Below are 19236 nucleotides of genomic sequence, written 5' to 3'. Positions count from 1 at the left end.
GCCAAGTCTAATCAATGCAGACACAAGAGTCTCTCCAACAGAGACAGACAACTGGATATCCACATGCAGAAGAATGATGCTATGCCCTCACCTCATACCATACACAAATATTAATTTAAGATGGATCAAACACCTAGTTAAACAACATAAAACTCAGAAGAAAACGTAGGGGTAAATCATCAGGACCTTGGGTTATGACGATAGATTCCTGGATATGACATCCAAAACATAAGCAACAAAAACCAGATGAGCTGGACTTCATCAGAATGTAAAACTTTTGTCATCAAAGGATATTATCAAGAAAGTGAAAAGACAACCAACAAAATGGGAGAAAGTATTTAGAAAACATACTAAGGGTCTCATAAGGGTTTAACATCCAGAAAATATGAAGAAATCTTACAACTCAACAACAACAAAACAAACAATTCAATGAAAAAATGGACAAAGAACATGGATAAACATTTCTCTAAAGAAGACACACAAATGGCCAAAGAGTACACACAAAAAATGCTCAATATGATTTGTCATCCAAAAAAAAGAGTCAATCAAAACAACAAGATACCACTTCACAACCATTAGGATGGCTACAGTAAAAGCTAATAACAAGTGCTAGCAACTGTATGGAGAAATTGGGGCCCTTGTGTATTATTTGGTAGGAACGTAAAATGGGTCAATGAGTTTGTAAAATAGTAGGCAGTTCTTCAAAATGTAAAACACACAGTTATAAAAGTATACAAGCAATTCCATTCCTAGATATGTGTCCAAAAAAGATGAACAGTGCACAAAAACTCATACATGAATGCTCATGGCAGCATTAATTATAACAGCCAAAAGTGCAAACAACTCAAAAGTTCATCAATGGATAAGTGGATAAACAAATTGTGGCATATATATACAATGGCTATTACTTGACAATAAAAAGGAATAAAGTGCTGCTACAACAATGAACCTTTAAAACATTATGTTAAGAAGCCACCCACAAAAGACCATGTATTACATGATTCTATATCCAGGACTGGCAAATCTACAGACACAAAGGAGATTAGCTGTTGCCAGTGGCTGGGGAGAATGTGAATAGGGAGTGACTGCGAATAGGTATGGGGTTTCTTCTCAGTGTGAGGAAAATGTTAGCACAAGTAGACACAATTAGACCTAGTCTAGCAGTGATGGATGCATAACTCTGTGAATATACTCAAAACAACAACACTGAGCTGTACCTTTTAAAAGCACACATTTTATGATATGTGAATTATAGCCCAGTAAAGTTATTATATCTTTAAAAATTAACAAAACTACAGTCAGGTGGTTCCCTCTGTCCTATAACTCTGATTCTGAGATTCACCATTTATTAAGCACCTACTATGTACCTGCATGGAGCAATACAAACAGGTAGGTGAATATTTAACGCAGACTAAACTAAGTGCAGTAAATCTCACTATAAGGTAATATTTATATTACTTATGAGAATGCTTATATTTAGAGAGATTAAGTAAGTTTGCTAAGATAATTTAATTAGTATATGCCCAAGACAGAATATGAAATGAAGCTTGCAATTACTGTACCATGTTACTTCTGTCATATGAAGAAAAAATAAATTTGTTCTAACTCATATGACTGTTGAAAAGCGAAGTGAAAAAATAAATAAAAGAAAATAAAACGTTATGCATATACAGTTTTACTCTAGACATGATGAAATTTGGTGGATGCGATATACCTTAGGGAATTATTAGTCCAATAGCTATTTCTATATTTGTTATATGTGATACAGTTTGAAATTTTTAAACAAAAATTTGGTCTAAAAAAGTCCTTTTTACATAGCTGTTATTTGATTTATGATGTTAAGATCTTAATCCCAAATAGATAATAATTAATTTTCATTCATAATTTGCATAATTATATTTTTTAAGCTGTTATACCTTAAAATTTTGATTTTTAAAGATAGAAGGTAGCTCCAGTGAGAAGTGTATTCACTATGCCACCTTGTCTGCTCTTCTGTCAGAATTATTAGGTTGGAGCAAAAATAATTGCAGTTTTTGACCATGAATTTTAAATTATAACTAGGCTCAAACACATCTTTATTAATTAAAATAGGAACCATTCAATCAACACATTTTTGCCAATGAGAAATAAGTTTGTTTGCTCCTGTAGCATAAAAATCCATGCTTTGGGATCTGACAAACTCTTGGAAAGCATTTTCTGCCTCCTGCTGGCTGTTGAAACATTTTCCCTGCAAAAAGTAGTCAAGATGCTTGAAGTGGTAGTCAGTTGGCAAGCTGTTGGGTGAAAATGGCAGATGAGGCAAACTTTCACAGCCCAATTTGTTCAACTTTTGAAGCACTGATTGTGCGATGTTTGGTCAGGTGTTGTCAATGAGAACTGGGCCCTTTCTGTTGATCAATGCCAGCGGCAGGAGTTGCAGTTTTCCATACCTCTCATCAATTTGCTGAGCATACTTCTCTGATGTAACATTTTTGCCACGATTCAGAAAGCTGTAGTGGATCAGATCAGCAGCAGACCACCAGTGACCATGACCTTTTCTTGGTGCAAGTTTGGCTTTGAGAAGTGCTTTGGATCTTCTTCTCTGTTCAACCAGCCATCACCAGTTTTTGTATAAAATCCAATCTTGATTGCATGTCACAATCTAATTGAAATAGTTCACTGATGTTGCATAGGATAAGAGAAGACAACACTTTGGCACCCTCTTATCAAGTTTCTTCACCTTTGCAATTTGCTTCAAATGCCAAATGATCACAGAATGGTCAACACTGAATTTTTTGGCAACTTCTCGTGTAGTTGTAAGAGGATCAGCTTTGGTAATTGCTCTCAGTTGGTCACTGTCAACTTCTGATGGCTGGGCCACTGTGTTCCTCATCTTCAAGGCTCCCCTCTCCTTTGCAAAATGTCTTGAACCACCACCGCACTGTATGTTCATGAGCAGTTCCTGGGCCAAATGCATTGTTGATGTTGCAAGTTGTCTCCATTGCTTTACGACCCATTTTGAATTTGAATAAGAAAACTGCTCAAATTTGCTTTTTGTCTAACATCATTTCCCTAATCTAAATAAATATAAGATACACAGCAAGTGATAAGTCATTAGCAAAAAACATAAAGTGAGAAATATGCATCAAAATGATGTATAACATAACCACATTGAGAATGTACTCCAATATCAAAGGGCAAAGTTCAACAATGCAAAAGAGCAATTACTTCTGCACCGATCTAATACTATAATACTCATCCATGTTACACTTAATTCTGATTTCAACTGAGAAAACAATCTGATTTCTGTTTAGTTCTGCCTTGGTTGCCAGAGTCTGTAAAAGACGTGGTCCTATTTACTGCAATTCGTCTAAGGTACAGGAGTGGTGGTGAACCAACCGGCTGTGGTACCTGATGAGCTAGAAAGACAGTAATGAGAAAAAGAACAGAGCAGGAATCTCTCTTAGTTGTGCCAACAACTTGCTCAGCAACTTCCCTAAATCATCTCTCTCTGAGACACAGACAACTTAAGAAGAACACATCCTGGTTGTTACTCATACAGTAATAAATGAGAGGCTGCACCTCAAGTAAAATTTTTCATATTTTCTTAACTAGTTTTCCCCAAGACTGCATTTTTAAAACTGATTAACTTTCTCACCACTTTGTATTAATCAAAGGCATATATAACTGTGCTTCAGAACTTCTGAGCAGCATGAGATAGACAATGCCTTAATTCTTGCCAAAGGCAAATAAAAGTTATGTCTTACTCCAGGTAGTCTCCCAATAGTCAAATGTGGGCTACTTAAGGGATCGAAGATTGGAAGACGATACTCCAAGCAAATGGCAGCCAAAAGAAAGCAAGTAGGGCTACGCTCATATCAGACAAAAAGATTGCAAGACAGTAAAGTTAACAAAAGACAAAAATGGACAATATATAATGAAAAAGGGACAATTCATAAGGAGATACAACTTACTAATATATACGCACCTGACACAGGAGCATCAAAATACGTAAAACAACTATTAACAGATCTATACAGAAAAAACGGCAGCAACACAGCAACAGTAAGAGATTCCACCTACATCAACCAAGAGATAATCTAGAGTCAATAAGGAAAGAGCAGGCTTAAGTGAAACATTAGACCTGATATGATGGATGTGTATCTATGTAGGAATGTAACACACATTCTTCTCAAGTGCACACGGAACTTTTCTCAAGGAGAGACTGTATGCTGGGACACAAAACAAGTCTCAAGACTGAGAACGATGGTAAGAATCTAGAAATCAACTAAGAGAAAGCTGGAAAAACCACAAAAACATGGAGAATGAACAACATGTCACTGAACAACTATTGAGCCAATGGAAAAAAATCAAAGGAGAAATAAAAGGACAAAGCCCAAAATCAGCAGAAGAAGGAAATAATAAAGATCAGAGCAGAAATGAATGAAATAGAGACTAAAAAGATGATAGAGAAGATCAGCAAAACTAAGAGCTAATGCTTTGAATAGATAAATAAAACTGACAAACTTTTAGTCAGACTCACCTAAAAAAGAAAGAAGGCTCTGACAAATAAAACAAAAGAGGATAAATAACAATGGGTACCACAGAAATACAAAGGCTTATAAGAGAATATTATGAATAGCTATATACCAACAAATAGGACAACCTAGAAGAAATGGACAAATTCTTAGAATCAGACTTTTCAAGACTAAATCATAAAAACATGGAGAATAAGAATAGACCAATCACTAGTATAGAGATTGAATTAAAAAGCTCAAAGTAATCAAAGCTCCCCAGAAAACAATAGTTCAGAACCAGACAGCCTCACAAGTGATTCTACTAAACATTCAAAGAAGATTTAATATCCACCCTTCTCAAACTACTCCAAAAAATTGAAGAGGGAACATTTCCAAACTCATTTTATGGGGCCAACATCATCCTGATACCAAAACCAGACAAAGACAATATAAAAAAAAAAAGAGAGAGAAAATTGGAGGCCAATATCTCTGATGAATATAGATGAAAAAATCCTCAACAAAATTATTAGCAAAACAAATCAAACAATACATAAGAAGGATCACACACCATGATCAAGTAGGACTTATTCCATGACTGCAAGAGTGGTTTAACACCTGCAAATCAGTTAATGTGACACACAACATTAGCAAAATGAAGGATAAAAACATATGATCATCTCTGTAGATTCAGAAAAAGTATTTGACAAGATTCAACATCCATTTATGATAAAAAATTCTCAATAAAGTGGATATGGAAAGAATGTGCTTCAACATGATAAAGGTCATACACATCAAACCCATTAACATCACACTTTGTGGTGAAAAGCTTGGTGAAAGTTATCCTTCTAAAATCAGGAACAAGGCAAGGATGCCTGTTCTTACCACTCTTATTCAAAATAGTATTGGAAGTCCTAGCCAGAACAATTAGGCAAGAAAAGGACACAAAAGGCATCCAAATCAGAAAGGAAGAAGTAAAAATGTCACTAAAAATTTGTGGATGACATAATTTGACATATGGAAAACTCTAAAGATGCCACCAAAAAAACTATTAGACATAATAAATTAATACAGCAAAGTTGCAGGGCACAAAATCAACATACAAAAATCTGTTGCATTTCTACATGTTACCAATGAACCAGCAGAGAGAGAAATTAAAAAAAACAATTCTATTTATAATCACAACAAAAAGAATAAAATGCCCAAGAATATATTTAACTAAGGAAGTGAAAGACCTGTACACCAGACTCTTAAGACATTGTTTTGTTTTGTAAGACATTGTTGACAGAAACTGAAGACATAAGTAAATGAAGGTATTCCATGCTCATAGATGGGAAAAATTAACGTTTTAAAAATGTTGATATTGCCTAAAACAATCTACAGATTCGTGTGCAATCCCTATCAAAATCCCAAGGACGTTTTTCACAGAAATAGAACAAAAAATTCTATAATTTGCATGGAACCATAAAAGGACCCCCCTCCCCACACACAAAGCCAAAGCAATCCTGAGAAAAAAGAACAAAGCTGAAGGTACCACACTCTCTGATTTCAAACTATATTACAAAGTCATAGCAGTCAAAATAGCATGGTACTGGCAGAAAAATATACAAACAAATGGAAGAGAATAGAGAGCCCAGAAATAAAATTAATTTACAATGAAAGAACAAAGAACATACACTGGAGAAAGAACAATTTCTTCAATAAATGGTGCTGGGAAAACTGGACAGTCACAGGCAAAAAAAATGAAACTTGACACACAAAATCAATTCAAAATGGATCAAAAACTTGAATGTAAGACCTGAAACCATAGAACTCCTAGAAGAAAACACAGATAGTTTGCTCTCTGACATTAATCTTAGCAACATCTTTCTAGATATGTCTCCTCAGGCAAACAAAAGCAAAAATAAACAAATGGCAAGTTAAAAAGCTTCTGCATGGCAAAGGAAATCATCAACAAAATGGAAAGACGATCTATGAAACAAGAGAAGGTTCCTGCAAATCATGTATACAATAAGGGGTTAATATCCAAAATATGTAAAGAACTCATATGCCTCAACAACAAAACAAACGCTCCAATTAAACAATGGGGCAGAAGAGGTGAACAGACATTTTTCCAAAGAAGACATAAAGGCAACTGGTACATGAGAAGATGTTCAGCATCATTCATTATTAGGGACTTGCAAGTGAAAACCACGATGTGGTGTCACCTCATTTCTGTTAGAATGGCTGTTATCATAAAGGCGAGAAATAGCAAGTGTTGGTGGTAAGGATGTGGAAAAAAGGGACCACTGGTGCACTGTTGGTGGGAATGTAGACTGCCACAGCCACTTTGGAAATCAGTATGGAGATTCCTCAGAAAAATTAAGAATAGAACTACCACATGAACCAGCTCTCCCACTCTTGGGTTTTTAATCCATAGAGTACAAAAATACTAACTTGAAAAGATATAATGGGACTCTTAGGTCCATTGCAGCGTATTTACAATAGCCAAAATATGGAAGCAACCTAAGTGGCCATCAATGGATGAATGGATAAAGAAGATGTGGTCTATATGTATACAATGGAACAGTATTTTGCCATGTGTGACAACATGAATGGGCATTGATGGTATTATGCTAAGTGAAATAAATCAGAAGGAGAAAGACAATCTCATTCATGTGGAATATAAAAGACTGCTGCTGCCAAGTCGCTTCAGTCGTGTCCGACTCTGTGCGACCCCATAGACGGCAGCCCACCAGGCTCCTCCATCCCTGGGATTCTCCAGGCAAGAACACTGGAGTGGGTTGCCATTTCCTTCTCCAGTATAAAAGACACCCCCTCCCAAAACACAGTAAATGAACACACCAAATAAAAACAAACACACAGAATCAGAGAACAGAGTAGTGGCTGCCAGAGCAGGAAGGGCTGGGGGGAGGGGAGTAGTGGCTACGAGAGCAGAAAGGGCTGGGGGGAGGGCACAGCAGCTAAAGGCGATCGACTATATGGTGATGGAGCAAGACTAAATTTTTGGTGGTCAGCACACTGTAGGGTATACAGAAGCAGAAATATAACATTGTACACATGAAACTTATATACTGTTATAAAGCTACGTTATCTCAATAAGAAATTCAGAAAAAGTTTTTAAAGTGTGCTTCTTAACACACCAAAAATAGCTTGAGAATCTCAAGTTGGAAATCAGCTTTCTGGATGATTTTTGAGGTCCTTTTCCACTCTCAGTGTCCTAGAACTCTCAATATCTCTTTGAGCATGCACACACACGTGTGCATAGACTCACATAACAGACACAGGCATCGCCTCTCATGTTACACCCAGAAGCTGCCCTTGATGCAAGAGGCACAACTTGTGGGACACTACTGCACCCAACACTGCTACAGAGATGCTCCTGCCCCAGGGCAGGTGTCCACAGTGTGAGCATCACAAATGTCTGACTGTTTAACACCTCGTTTTTTTATCAAGCGTGTGGGCAGCAAAATACAGTACACAAGCAGACAGAAAAACATACCTTAAACAAAATTACTTACAAATTTATTAAAATAGTCTCTTGAAGAAAAATAAAAGGCAACTACATTCGATGTCTGTTTGCAAACATGTCAACAGGAGACATGGCTGGGGTTCAGCAAGTACTAATTTCATTTTTAAATTTAAAGGTCTTTATCCCTTTATCTGTATCTCACTGGAACTAAATGCTTTCTACTTGGACAAAGGTACTATTACACAGGAATACAAAGATTTTATTTTTTTCATAGTAACTTTTCCTCCCACTGGAATATCTTGGTCACGTGACTGCCACTACAGTCACAGTTCTTCTACAGCTGGGCCAGGTCACAGGAGCAGCCAACTGACCTAAACCCTGCATTTCAGATACAGAAACCTAGGACCACAGAAGATGGGCTGTATTTTCCCCATGCAAGATAGAGGCTCTTCTGGGTTGCATGTGGGCAGGGGTTACCCGGGGATTTCCACGTGGAAAAATGCCCTTTGCTGACCCAGGGCAACAGCCCCATTCCAGTCTCAGCAGGCAGGCTGGGCCGCTATCAAGGAACTGCTGAGCATCTGAAGGGCCCATTCTTCACTGAGCATGAACATACACTTCAAAATACAGATGTGCTCTCAAAGTGCACTCGTGAGTTCATCTGGATCATCCAAGTGCTAGAGAAGCCATGGCAATGGGCCAATCCTCTTGCTGGGGAGACCACCCCTGGTTCTGTTCTCAGGCTGCAGCCTCTCCATAAAGGCCCACAGCAGCTCATTATAGTTCTATGTGACGGGTTAGTAAACCTAGCGTTGGATGCTACTTTCAGAGCCTCAATCACTGCCTAAGTGATTTCTGCACAAGGTAACCGAGAAACTTGTAGACAGGCCCTGAGGGACTAAAAGAGGCCAGCCCATGCATAAGCTAGGACCTCTAAATGTGGCCAAATGGGTATCAGGTGCTCAACTATATCACTGAAGTAATTCTTTCACTGAAAGGGCAAACATAAGGGTGGTAGGAGGGCAAAAAGAATACAAAAAAATTAAGAGTGTGAGGAGTTAGAAATAAGTGTTCTTTCCTATGGCTGTCACTGTTAGGAAGGCCTTTGACTCTCAAACACAGCAAGCAGAGCATACATGTTGAGTCGATAAAGTGGACTTGAGAGCCCACTCATCCCATGAAAAGCTAGAGCATCACTAGTAAATCTCTCAATGAGGGGTCATGATGGGAATTTCTTTAAGGTATACGGTAAATATGGTTCTAGGTTATAATTATTTGAGTCATTTCATATTGTGTACCAACAGTACGTGAGATGCCAAGAATCATATGGATGTTTAAAGACAATATGGACTTCTTAAAGGGAAAGTTATTAATATAATGCTCCATAAAAACATCATATATTAAGCAGAACAATTCTTCACTTTAAGTAGTTCAAAATTGTGTAAATACATTAATATATACATACACAGACAGACACAGATACACATTCACACAATGTCTTCCTATAACAGCTTCCTCCCTGACCAACTCCTGCAGGTTCTTGGATGACAACCTAGATAACAGCTATCACTCTCAAGGCCAACTTACCTTAAATAGATCTGCAACTATTCCATAATCTGCCACTTGAAAAATTGGAGCTTCTGGGTCTTTGTTGATAGCCACAATTGTCTGTGAAATAAAAGCAAAGAGTTTTTAAAGAAAACATACCACATAGACTGATGGTTCTATTCTAACTTCCGTAACAACAAATTTGTATTCTTAAAAATGTCTACCAAATAAGATTAGTTTAATTTGTGCTGGTATTGTAAATTTAGAAGTTTCTGGGTAGTAACATAACAAAAAATTATCTCTCATCCCTACCACAGGCCAACTGCAATATTTAAAAAAGGTTTTATATCATTATTTTTAAAAAGCTCTTTTTTAACTTATGAAAAAATGTTGTAAATAAGTAACAAATCGGAGAGGATTCTGGGAAGACGGCCAAGTAGGAAACACTGAGAAACTGTCTCCCCACCTACACAACAACTGAACTCGCAGAATCTTTCATGTAACCAGTTTGGAATTTTGGAATCTATTAACGGTTTGCAACTTCCAGGGGAAGACTTGAATGGTAAACTGTAGCTCTTAGCAGAATAGCTGCTACTAAACCCCCATCTCTCATTCCTGGTGGCAGGCAGCTGTGTACATATTCCTGGAACAGCCTGCATACAGCTTATAGCAGTCAGAGTGGGTAAAAGAAACCTTGTCCTCTAAATACTGGGGATCTCTGCTTTGATCATAGTGTGTTGCACCTGATCACAAAGGTGCAAACAAAGACGAGGGTGGCTCTTGCTGTTGTACCTCAACCACTGTTTTCCCCCACCTGTCAAAGTTATTCCCAGGGGGTTTAAAAGATTAGTGCTCTTCATTTTTCTCATTTTCCCTCTGTGGCATTTTCCCTCTGTGGTAGCCAGATATTAATGACTAGGACATTCAAAAGCAAATGCATATCAGAGGAAAACTACAAAGTGACCATACATGCCTAGGGAAAGGCACAGACTCTGAAAAGACTCCAGAAGCCTGTAAGTTTATATACCTCAGGTTAACTCTTGGCACAGAGACAGTGTATAACAATCAAAAAGAACAATAAACAAAAACAGTAACAAAAACAAAAAAAACCCAGCATACTCTGGGGAAATAGAAGAATCTACTATATTATTGATTTAAATGTCCAGTTTTCAACAAAATAAAAATCACAAGGCAAAAAAAGAAAACAGTATGGCCCACTCAAAGGAAAAAAATATAAACAGAAACTGGGATATCTACTAGACAAAGACTTTAACATAATCATCTTAAAGATGTTTGAAAAAAAAAAAAAAACTAAAAGGAGATGAGGAGAAGGTCAAGAAAACAATGTGTGAATGCAATGGAAATAGTGATAAAGAGAAAACTCAAAAAGAAACCACAAAGAAATTCTGAAGGTAAGAAGTACAAAGTGTGAATGAAAAATTCACTAGAGGGATCCAAAGGCAGATTCGATCAAGCAGGAGAATGAATCAGCAAATTGGAAGATAGGACAATGGAAATTTTCAAGCTTGAAGAACAGAAAGAAAAAAGATTTAAGAAAAGTGAACACAGCCTAAGGGACCTGTGGACCACCATTAGGAGGACCAAAATATCTTATGGTGGTCCCAGAAGGAGAAGACAGAGAAGAGGGCAGAGAGAATATTTAAAGAGATAATGACTGACAACTCCCCAAATTTGATTACAGACATGAATAGAAACATCCAAGAAATTCAACAAACTTCAAGTAAGATGAATTCAAAGAGACTCCACACTAAGACACATAATCAAAGTTTCAAAAGCTGAAGATAAAAAGAGAATCTTGAAAACAGAGAGAATTGATTTGCTACACACAAGGGATCCTCAAGACTATCAGCAGATTTTACATTACCAACTTTGGAAGCAAGAAGGCAGTGAGCTGATACATTCAAAGTGGTAAAAGAAAAAAACTGTCGACCAATAATCCTATATCCATCAGAACTGTTCCTATAGTGACTTTTGCAGAAACTGAAAAACTCATCCTAAAATTCATATGGACTCTCAAGAAACCTCAAGTGGGACTTATAGACCAACGAAACAGAAGAGGAAGCCCAGAAATAAACCCTCACATATATGGTCAAATGATTTTTGACAAGGGTGTCAAGACCATACAATGGAGAAAAGATAGCCTTTTCAACAATGGTATTGGGAAAACCAGGTATCTACATACAAATGAATGAAGTTGGCCTCTTACCTAACACCGTTTACAAAAACTAACCCATAACAGATCAAAGATTTAAACATTAGACCTAAAGTTACAAAACACTCAGATGAAAAACATAGAGCAAAAGCTGCATGATGATGGTTTTGGCAATGATTTCTTGAATATGACATGAAAGGTATAGGCAACAACAAAAAAACAGACAAATTGAACTTCATGGAAATTAAAAAAATTTGTGGCTCTAAAGGCACTATATGGCACCCCACTCCAGTACTCTGGCCTGGAAAACCCCATGGGTGGAGGAGCCTGGTAGGCTGCAGTCCATGGGGTCGCGAAGAGTCGGACACGACTGAGCGACTTCACTTTCACTTTTCACTTTCCTGCATTGGAGAAGGAAATGGCAACCCACTCCAGTGTTCTTGCCTGGAGAATCCCAGGGACGGGGGAGCCTGGTGGGCTGCCATGTATGGGGTCGCACAGAGTCGGACACGACTGAAGCGACTTAGCAGCAGCAAAGGCACTATCAACAGAGTAAAAAGGTAACCTAGAGAATGAGAGGAAATACTTACAAATCATATATCTGATAAAGAATTAATATATGGAATATATTTTTTAAAACCTACTAAATTACTACTAAACTCAACAACAAAAAACCACACTGTCCAATTCAAAAATTGGGCAAATGGCTTTACAAGCCACTTCTCCAAAGAAGATATACGAATGGCCAGTAAGCACATGAAAAAATGCTCAACATCATTGATCACTGAGGAAACGCAAATCAAAACTACAATGAGATACCACCTCAGATCTAATAGGATGGCTACTGTCAAAAAAAACCATACCGGTGCTGAAAAGAGTGTGGAAAACTAAAACCCCTGTGCACTGTTGGTGGGAATGTAAAATGGTACAACTGCTGTGGAAAACATCATAGTAGTCCCTCAAAACATTAAAAATAAAATTACCATGTGACCCAGCAATTCCAATTCTGGATACATACCCAAAAGGACTGAAAACAGGGCCTTGAAAACATATTTGTATACCTGTGTTCATAGCAAAGTATTCATAAATGCTAAAACTTGGAAGCAACTCAAGAGTCCATCAATAGATGAATGGATAAGCAAAATGTGGTGTGTGTGTATAAACACACACACATACACATATAATGGAATATTATTAGCCTAAAAAGGAAGAAAATTCTGACATATGCTACAACATGGATGAATCTTGAGGACATTATGCTAAGTGAAATAAACCAGTCACAAAAAGACAAATACCAAATGATGATTCCACTTAAAATGTACTTAGAATAGTCAAAACCATAGAAACAAAAGGTAGAATTGTGGTTATAAGTATATGGACTATGAGGTGGGAGACTGGGAAAATACCATTTAATGTGTATAGAGTTTCAGTTTTAAAAGATGAAAAGAGTTGTAGAATTGGATAGTGATAATGGGTGCACAACATTATGAATGTATTTAATACCACTGTCAGTGTGTACATAGCTAATTTTACACTTAAAAATAATTAAGATGGTAAACTTTATGTTATGTACATTTTACCATGCAGAAGAATGTTTTAATGCAGTATACTAAAAATGTTGAATTTTCTGTATATAAATTAATAACCTGACTTAAACCAAACCAACCAAATATAACAGGAAATTTTTGTAGGTCATTGAAAATTTTTAGATATACTGAATAAAAACCACAGATAAAAAGTTCATTCATCCAGTTTATATTTGGTGTGCTTTATTCAACAAGACAGAAGTCAACTTTGTCAAATCATGAGATATATATTATTAGAGTCAATTCTCAGCTTATTTCACTTATACAATGATCAGTATTTTTCCACCTATTAACAATATATATGTTTTAAACTTGTGACTATAAATGTTAGATTTCAACTTTAAAAAGTAACAAAGCCATTCCCTAACTCATAGGCTTTAAAGCTCAAACTATTTATTCTCTATGTACTGCATTCCATTTAGCATTTTAAAATTACTATCCTGGGTCTACTGTGAGAATAGAAAAGTTAACTATCTAGTTGGCCTATTAAGTAAAGATGAATATTTAAAACAAAAAAGTTTAAGTCCTTATGTATGCAGCAAGTAAATGTAACAAAGTACTACGTCTCCTACAAAAACTACAAGTTCCTCTTAACTCCCACAAAATCTTTAAATGTAAAAGATTATAATGACAGATCAGTAACAGATTACAGAGAAACTGTCACTAAAAAACATGTTATGTTTACACAATTATTCTATTAATAACAGATTTCTTTATACACTACAAATAGTTTGGTATTCCCCACAGATGCTTCTAACACCACTGCAATTAAAGTAACATTAGACTTTTGACTCTAATATGGTGTTATTTTAATTAAAAAATGATAATTTTTGAATCTTTGGAAGTAAAATTAAGTACTTCCCTGCCTATTACTCCATCATATGAAAACAGGCAGAACACCTTTTTCAAGTATTTTGATACAGTCTAACTTAAAATATAGTCTGTATGATACATGTGTAAATTCCTCTAAAAGGGCCCCAAGGCCTGAATATTCCAGAATATCTGAAATTGGCACACACTGCAGTCCAGGTAACTACTGATCCAGAGAAACATGCCATATATATTAAAGTGTGGGCGAAGACTATAATATAGCATGGTTTCAATATACACCTCAAATCTAGTCACAAGGACAAACATTTTGAATCATAGGCATTGATTTGCATCGTGGTCTTTCTCTTCTGGGAATAAGTAGCCTGCTTCACAGCTACTAGCAGAGATTTATTTAATTAACGATGGTTAATGATTTCCTGGAGGCCACCTAGTCAAACATCTGACAGTTTAATCATCTGAAAGCTTTTTCATCCCACTATATAAAAGTTATTTTTAAAGAAAGAGCATGTAATTGTGGGCAAACAACCACCAGAGTATTTAAGAAAAAAGATTTTGGTCAGTTACAGAATTCTCAGGTTACTGAAAGAATATTCTTGAAATATCAACTGTAAATAATTATGATAAAATCTTGTTTGTATTCTAGGGCTCTTTTAATATGTTCTTATAAATTCATACTCTTCTTCCTTATAGACATTTTAAAGCACAGGCTGTATTCAACCTTATTAATAGGTATACAGTTTATATGCAGAGCAGGCTCTGGGAGTTGGTGATGGATAGGGGAGCCTGGCGTGCTGCAGTCTATGGGGTTGCAAAGAGTCTGACACAACTGAGCGACTGAACTGAACTACCAGACTTAAACCAATCACTCTATCTACGGCTGCGTCAGGTCGGCTCTGTAGTTGTGGCACATGGGCTTCGTTGCCCTGCAGCATATGGGATCTTAGTTCCCTGTCTAGGGCTCGAACCCACATCCGCTGCATTGGAAAGCAAATTCTTAACTACTGGACCACCAGGGAAGTCCCAATCCTCCATTTTAGAACTTAGCCAAAATTACAATCTAAGACTGGTGTGTCTCCCACAAAAGAGTTATCACAGGGACTATGTCGTTTTCATTTAAGCAACTCCAGCATCTGTACAAAGTACATAGACTTAGTAAATATTTGTTGACTGGATGGACAGACAAATTATTGGCTCAAGTTTATTCTTACAGATTATTCCCCAACACGGGTCTCCTTAATTCAATTATTCCCTTTTTGCTTTGACATATACCATCTAGTCCATTTCTCCTCCAATCCAGCCCTGATGCCATGAACAAGAACTTTTACCAAGATCTTCTAGGCAGGCAGAGAGAGAAGCAAAATTCTAGATACGTCTGAACAGGCCCAGCTAAAAACATTTTTGAAGGTTGCCGGTGTTTATTGGTTTTTTTTTTCTTTACCCTCTAATGCAGCAATAACATTTTCCCCACTGGCACTGCTGCTTTCAGAGCTCAGTGAAGAATCCTGTCATCCAACTGTGAAATCTGACTGGTTTTGGGCCAATTCATTTAGAGGTTACAAGGAGGTAGTGCATGCATCTTTTCAAGTTAGAAGTTAAACCTATTAAAAGTTTTATTACCTTTTCTATCAAACTTCCATCTGAATGAATAAAAGCAGGAGTGTCAGAGGCATCTCTGACTTCATGAAAGACTAAGTTCATAATTCAAACTGTGCATTGTTATGCATGAATTAATGTGTCATATTCTGAAATGTATGTTCACAGAGTCATCACACAGGACTTCTAGATAAGAGTCCAAGCAGCAAGTTAAAATCAAGTGGCTCCTCTATATGCTGCATTTTTGACAATTACTAAGGTTCTGAGATGCTCCAATCCAAAATGTGTCAGTCACAATTTAGTAATGACCCAAGAAGACGGGCCTTGCTGATGTATGACGGTGGGACCGTTAGGGGACTAGGGTGAAACAGAGAACCAGGTATCAGTACATCATAAACTAGATAGTCAGAACCTCATCAAGTTGTTTTCACCCCCTATTTTCCATCCACAAATTGTCAGAGCTGAAAGAGATCTTCCAACACGTGCATTTGGCAGACAAAGAACTGAGGTACAAACAAGACATGTCGGGTGGTAAGTCTGCAGGGGAGCGGGATTCAGGTTCACATCTCTTTCCATGATACACACGGCCTCTCCCACCAATGGTGCATCTTCAGGCAGGGCACAGTGGTGTATATACCTTCCAATCCCTAGGTTTGTGTTAACGTGAACGGTTCCACTACACACACTGTAACTACATGGAGGCATACCAGTGAAACCTAAATTTTAAAATGTGAACACTTTTCCTCTTAGTATCATCACTGTTGTGTAGTTACCTTGCTGTCTTTCATCCCAGCTAAATGCTGGATGGCTCCAGATATTCCTACAGCAATATAAAGTTCCTGAAACAAAAGAGACCATATCATTAATATGCATTCATATATTACACCTTCCAAAGTACTTGCTATAACCAACCCAAGTCTTACGCCAGAAATATTTTAAATAAAACAGATGCAAATATGTATTACTTAAATTATGCCTTCCTTCTTCCCTGATCTCCCTAACCCATAGTGCACACTTACCTCTGAATTCATAAAGTAGTGGTGGAACAATAATATTGGATAATAAGAGTTTTTGAGCATTAACTGTGTGTTGACCACTGTGCTAAGCATTTCACATCAACTGTTTCACTTAATCTCACAATTTGCTGTGAGGCCGTACTTTCTGTCTGTGCTACTCATTTGGATACAGCTCTTCAACTCACCACCCTGCATGGAGCCATTAACAATATACACACATTTCATATTAACATATAAATACATATTAAAGTATACTTTGACTTAGCTATTTGCTTCTCATGGATATTTGTTGAAGTGGTAATCAAGAGTGTATTTATTAAGCTTCACATTTAGAAAAACCAAATATACAAATCAGTCTCAAGGGTCACACACACACACACACAATCTCCTTAATTAAAAAATAACAGATTTCTCACAGGCACAGAATGAACCTTTGTATTTCTAACGCCTAATAAACGGGTCCCTGCACTGCAGTTTCCCAGTAAATGTGGATGACAGTTGCACCTCTTCCTACCCCTCTGCTTCAACTAATTATAAAGGGAATGATGACTGCTCTCTGTACTTTATCTAAAAATTAAAACTCACTATCATCATGGAAAACCGATTTAATAAGTGCTTAATTTAAAATGCTTAGTTGCTCTGTCTACTAGGGATAATTAAAACCTCAGCTGAAAAGCTTTCCCCACACATAAACTGAACAAGCCCTGGCTTGGGTAGGGGGTGCCTCTTACCATGTAACCAGGCTGACACTACAGTTCTGTCACGACTGACAGCACAGTCTCTCCTCAACATGAGTAATGTGGAAGGTACTGCAGGTGGCTCTGTCACAGTTTTATTACAGGGCCAAGACTTCAAAGTCAATGACAATGTCAGGCGGTCCCACTTTGTCTTCTGCATGGCCCGTAATCTAATTCATGAGCGCTGGAGCTTTTCTTTAAAAAGCTCTTCAACAGCCGACCTTTCTAAAAAGGCTCCTCAGGATGCTCTAACGTACACAGAGTTGAGGACCAGTAAAAGAGATGATCCTCAGCTCGTGAGCAGCTTGAAACCTGTAACTTGACCCAGCACATTGATAGCGAATCTCTGGGTCTTATCTTTAAAGGCATAAAGTGTCCACCGCTTCTAGAGCAGTAGGATACCCTTAAGTACTCTGGAAAGGATACAACCTAGTCCCCAATGTGAGTTAATCATCTAAAAATCTACAGTGAGCTGGGTTTGCTTTTCAATTCAACCTGCTCATTAGTTAATCATCAAAAGCCTGAAAATAGGAAAGAGCACTTAGGCCTAAAGAGTCTGTGTCTTAGGGTGGGGAGTACACTACTGCAGAGAGCAAAATGTAAGGGGTGAGGATAAAAAGCAATCCCATGATTTTATCTTAAACATAATCCAATGCATAAGTTATGACCATATACCTTTGGATAATACAGTAAGGCCTTGTTATTATACTCTTATCAGACAATGACACTTGTATGACTAATAAACGAGCACTACTATTTTGAAAAAGCACCAGTATTTTCCACTGAAGACTTTACAGGTAACTTCAATGGATAATTTTAACATCATTCAATTTATTCTGACCAGCATTTCTTTTAAGAGAGAACATTCATTAAATTATTAATCACAGTATACTTACTAAATCCTACGTTCAGGAAAACCAGGCCAAAAAGTTCTAATGTAAAGATTTTTAAAGTAAGTTATTTAGATAGACACTGTCTCACTAACCACACTTCGAAGTATGTTCTCAAACCATATATTGGAAGGGATCAATAGTTCTATAAAGGGGTCTTTCTGACATACATGTCTACATTAAAATTCAGCAAGTCTTAAAAGCCTCTCCATTTGCATTATAAAATGCTAATAAAAATGCTGATTCACTCTGGCACTAAACATCAACATAAATATGATATAAACGAAATTTACATTAAACCTCCTGAGAAATGACTACCGCTGGCTTTAACCATAAATGTCAGTAAAGAAATAACAGATTCTGGGCCAAAGGAAACCAAAGGTGGTTCCAGGGTCATTCCCACCTTTCTAAAAAGCATAAATTGTCCACACAGGTAAATTTTGACCTGTTCCTGACCAACAAGAACTTATTTTACTATCGTGCAAACACAGTTCTCTGAATAAATAAGAAAAGCTTTGAAACAACAGCCCTGAACGAGTCCTGAGATTTTGGCTGCTGTTCTGAGATCTGATGGCTCTCTAAGACAGGAAGAGAGGCTTGAGGCTTTTTTTCTTTTTCAGAAAACATGTACAGGCAATTAGACTACAGTCATAGGATGCTTCCTCACGGTTCAGAAAGCATTTCTGTATTTCAATAATAATAATTAGTATGTGCAAAACCCTCCACAGATGCTAATTTATGGAGCACTTTAGACACTACTTCACAACATAACAAGGCAAACCCTGCCCTGAGGCACTTTCTTTCTAAATCGGATGGTAGGTAAAAAAATCTGGAGTGAAAATGAGAGGTGATGTTGGAGGGGGGAACAGCAATTAAGGGTTCAAAAAGAGGTGGGAT

General features: G+C 37.1%; 1 protein-coding gene across 1 annotated transcript in view; it reads right to left on the bottom strand.

Annotated features, from left to right (window-relative positions):
- ETFA (electron transfer flavoprotein subunit alpha) overlaps positions 1-19236 on the bottom strand; it is a 69655-nt gene that overhangs the window by 2223 nt on the left and 48196 nt on the right. The window contains exons 10-11 of the mRNA XM_086364004.1: positions 16470-16535; positions 9553-9633 (exon numbers count right to left, since the gene is read on the bottom strand). Of these exons, the coding sequence (XP_086220130.1) occupies positions 9553-9633; positions 16470-16535 (147 nt within the window). The remainder of the gene's footprint in view (positions 1-9552; positions 9634-16469; positions 16536-19236) is intronic.

This window comes from Bos grunniens, chromosome 21 (assembly GCF_055505025.1).
Source record: "Bos grunniens cultivar Pamir isolate PY7600 chromosome 21, Bosgru_T2T1.0, whole genome shotgun sequence".
Taxonomy (NCBI): Eukaryota; Metazoa; Chordata; class Mammalia; order Artiodactyla; family Bovidae; genus Bos; species Bos grunniens.
This window is presented reverse-complemented; position numbering and strand designations above follow the sequence as displayed.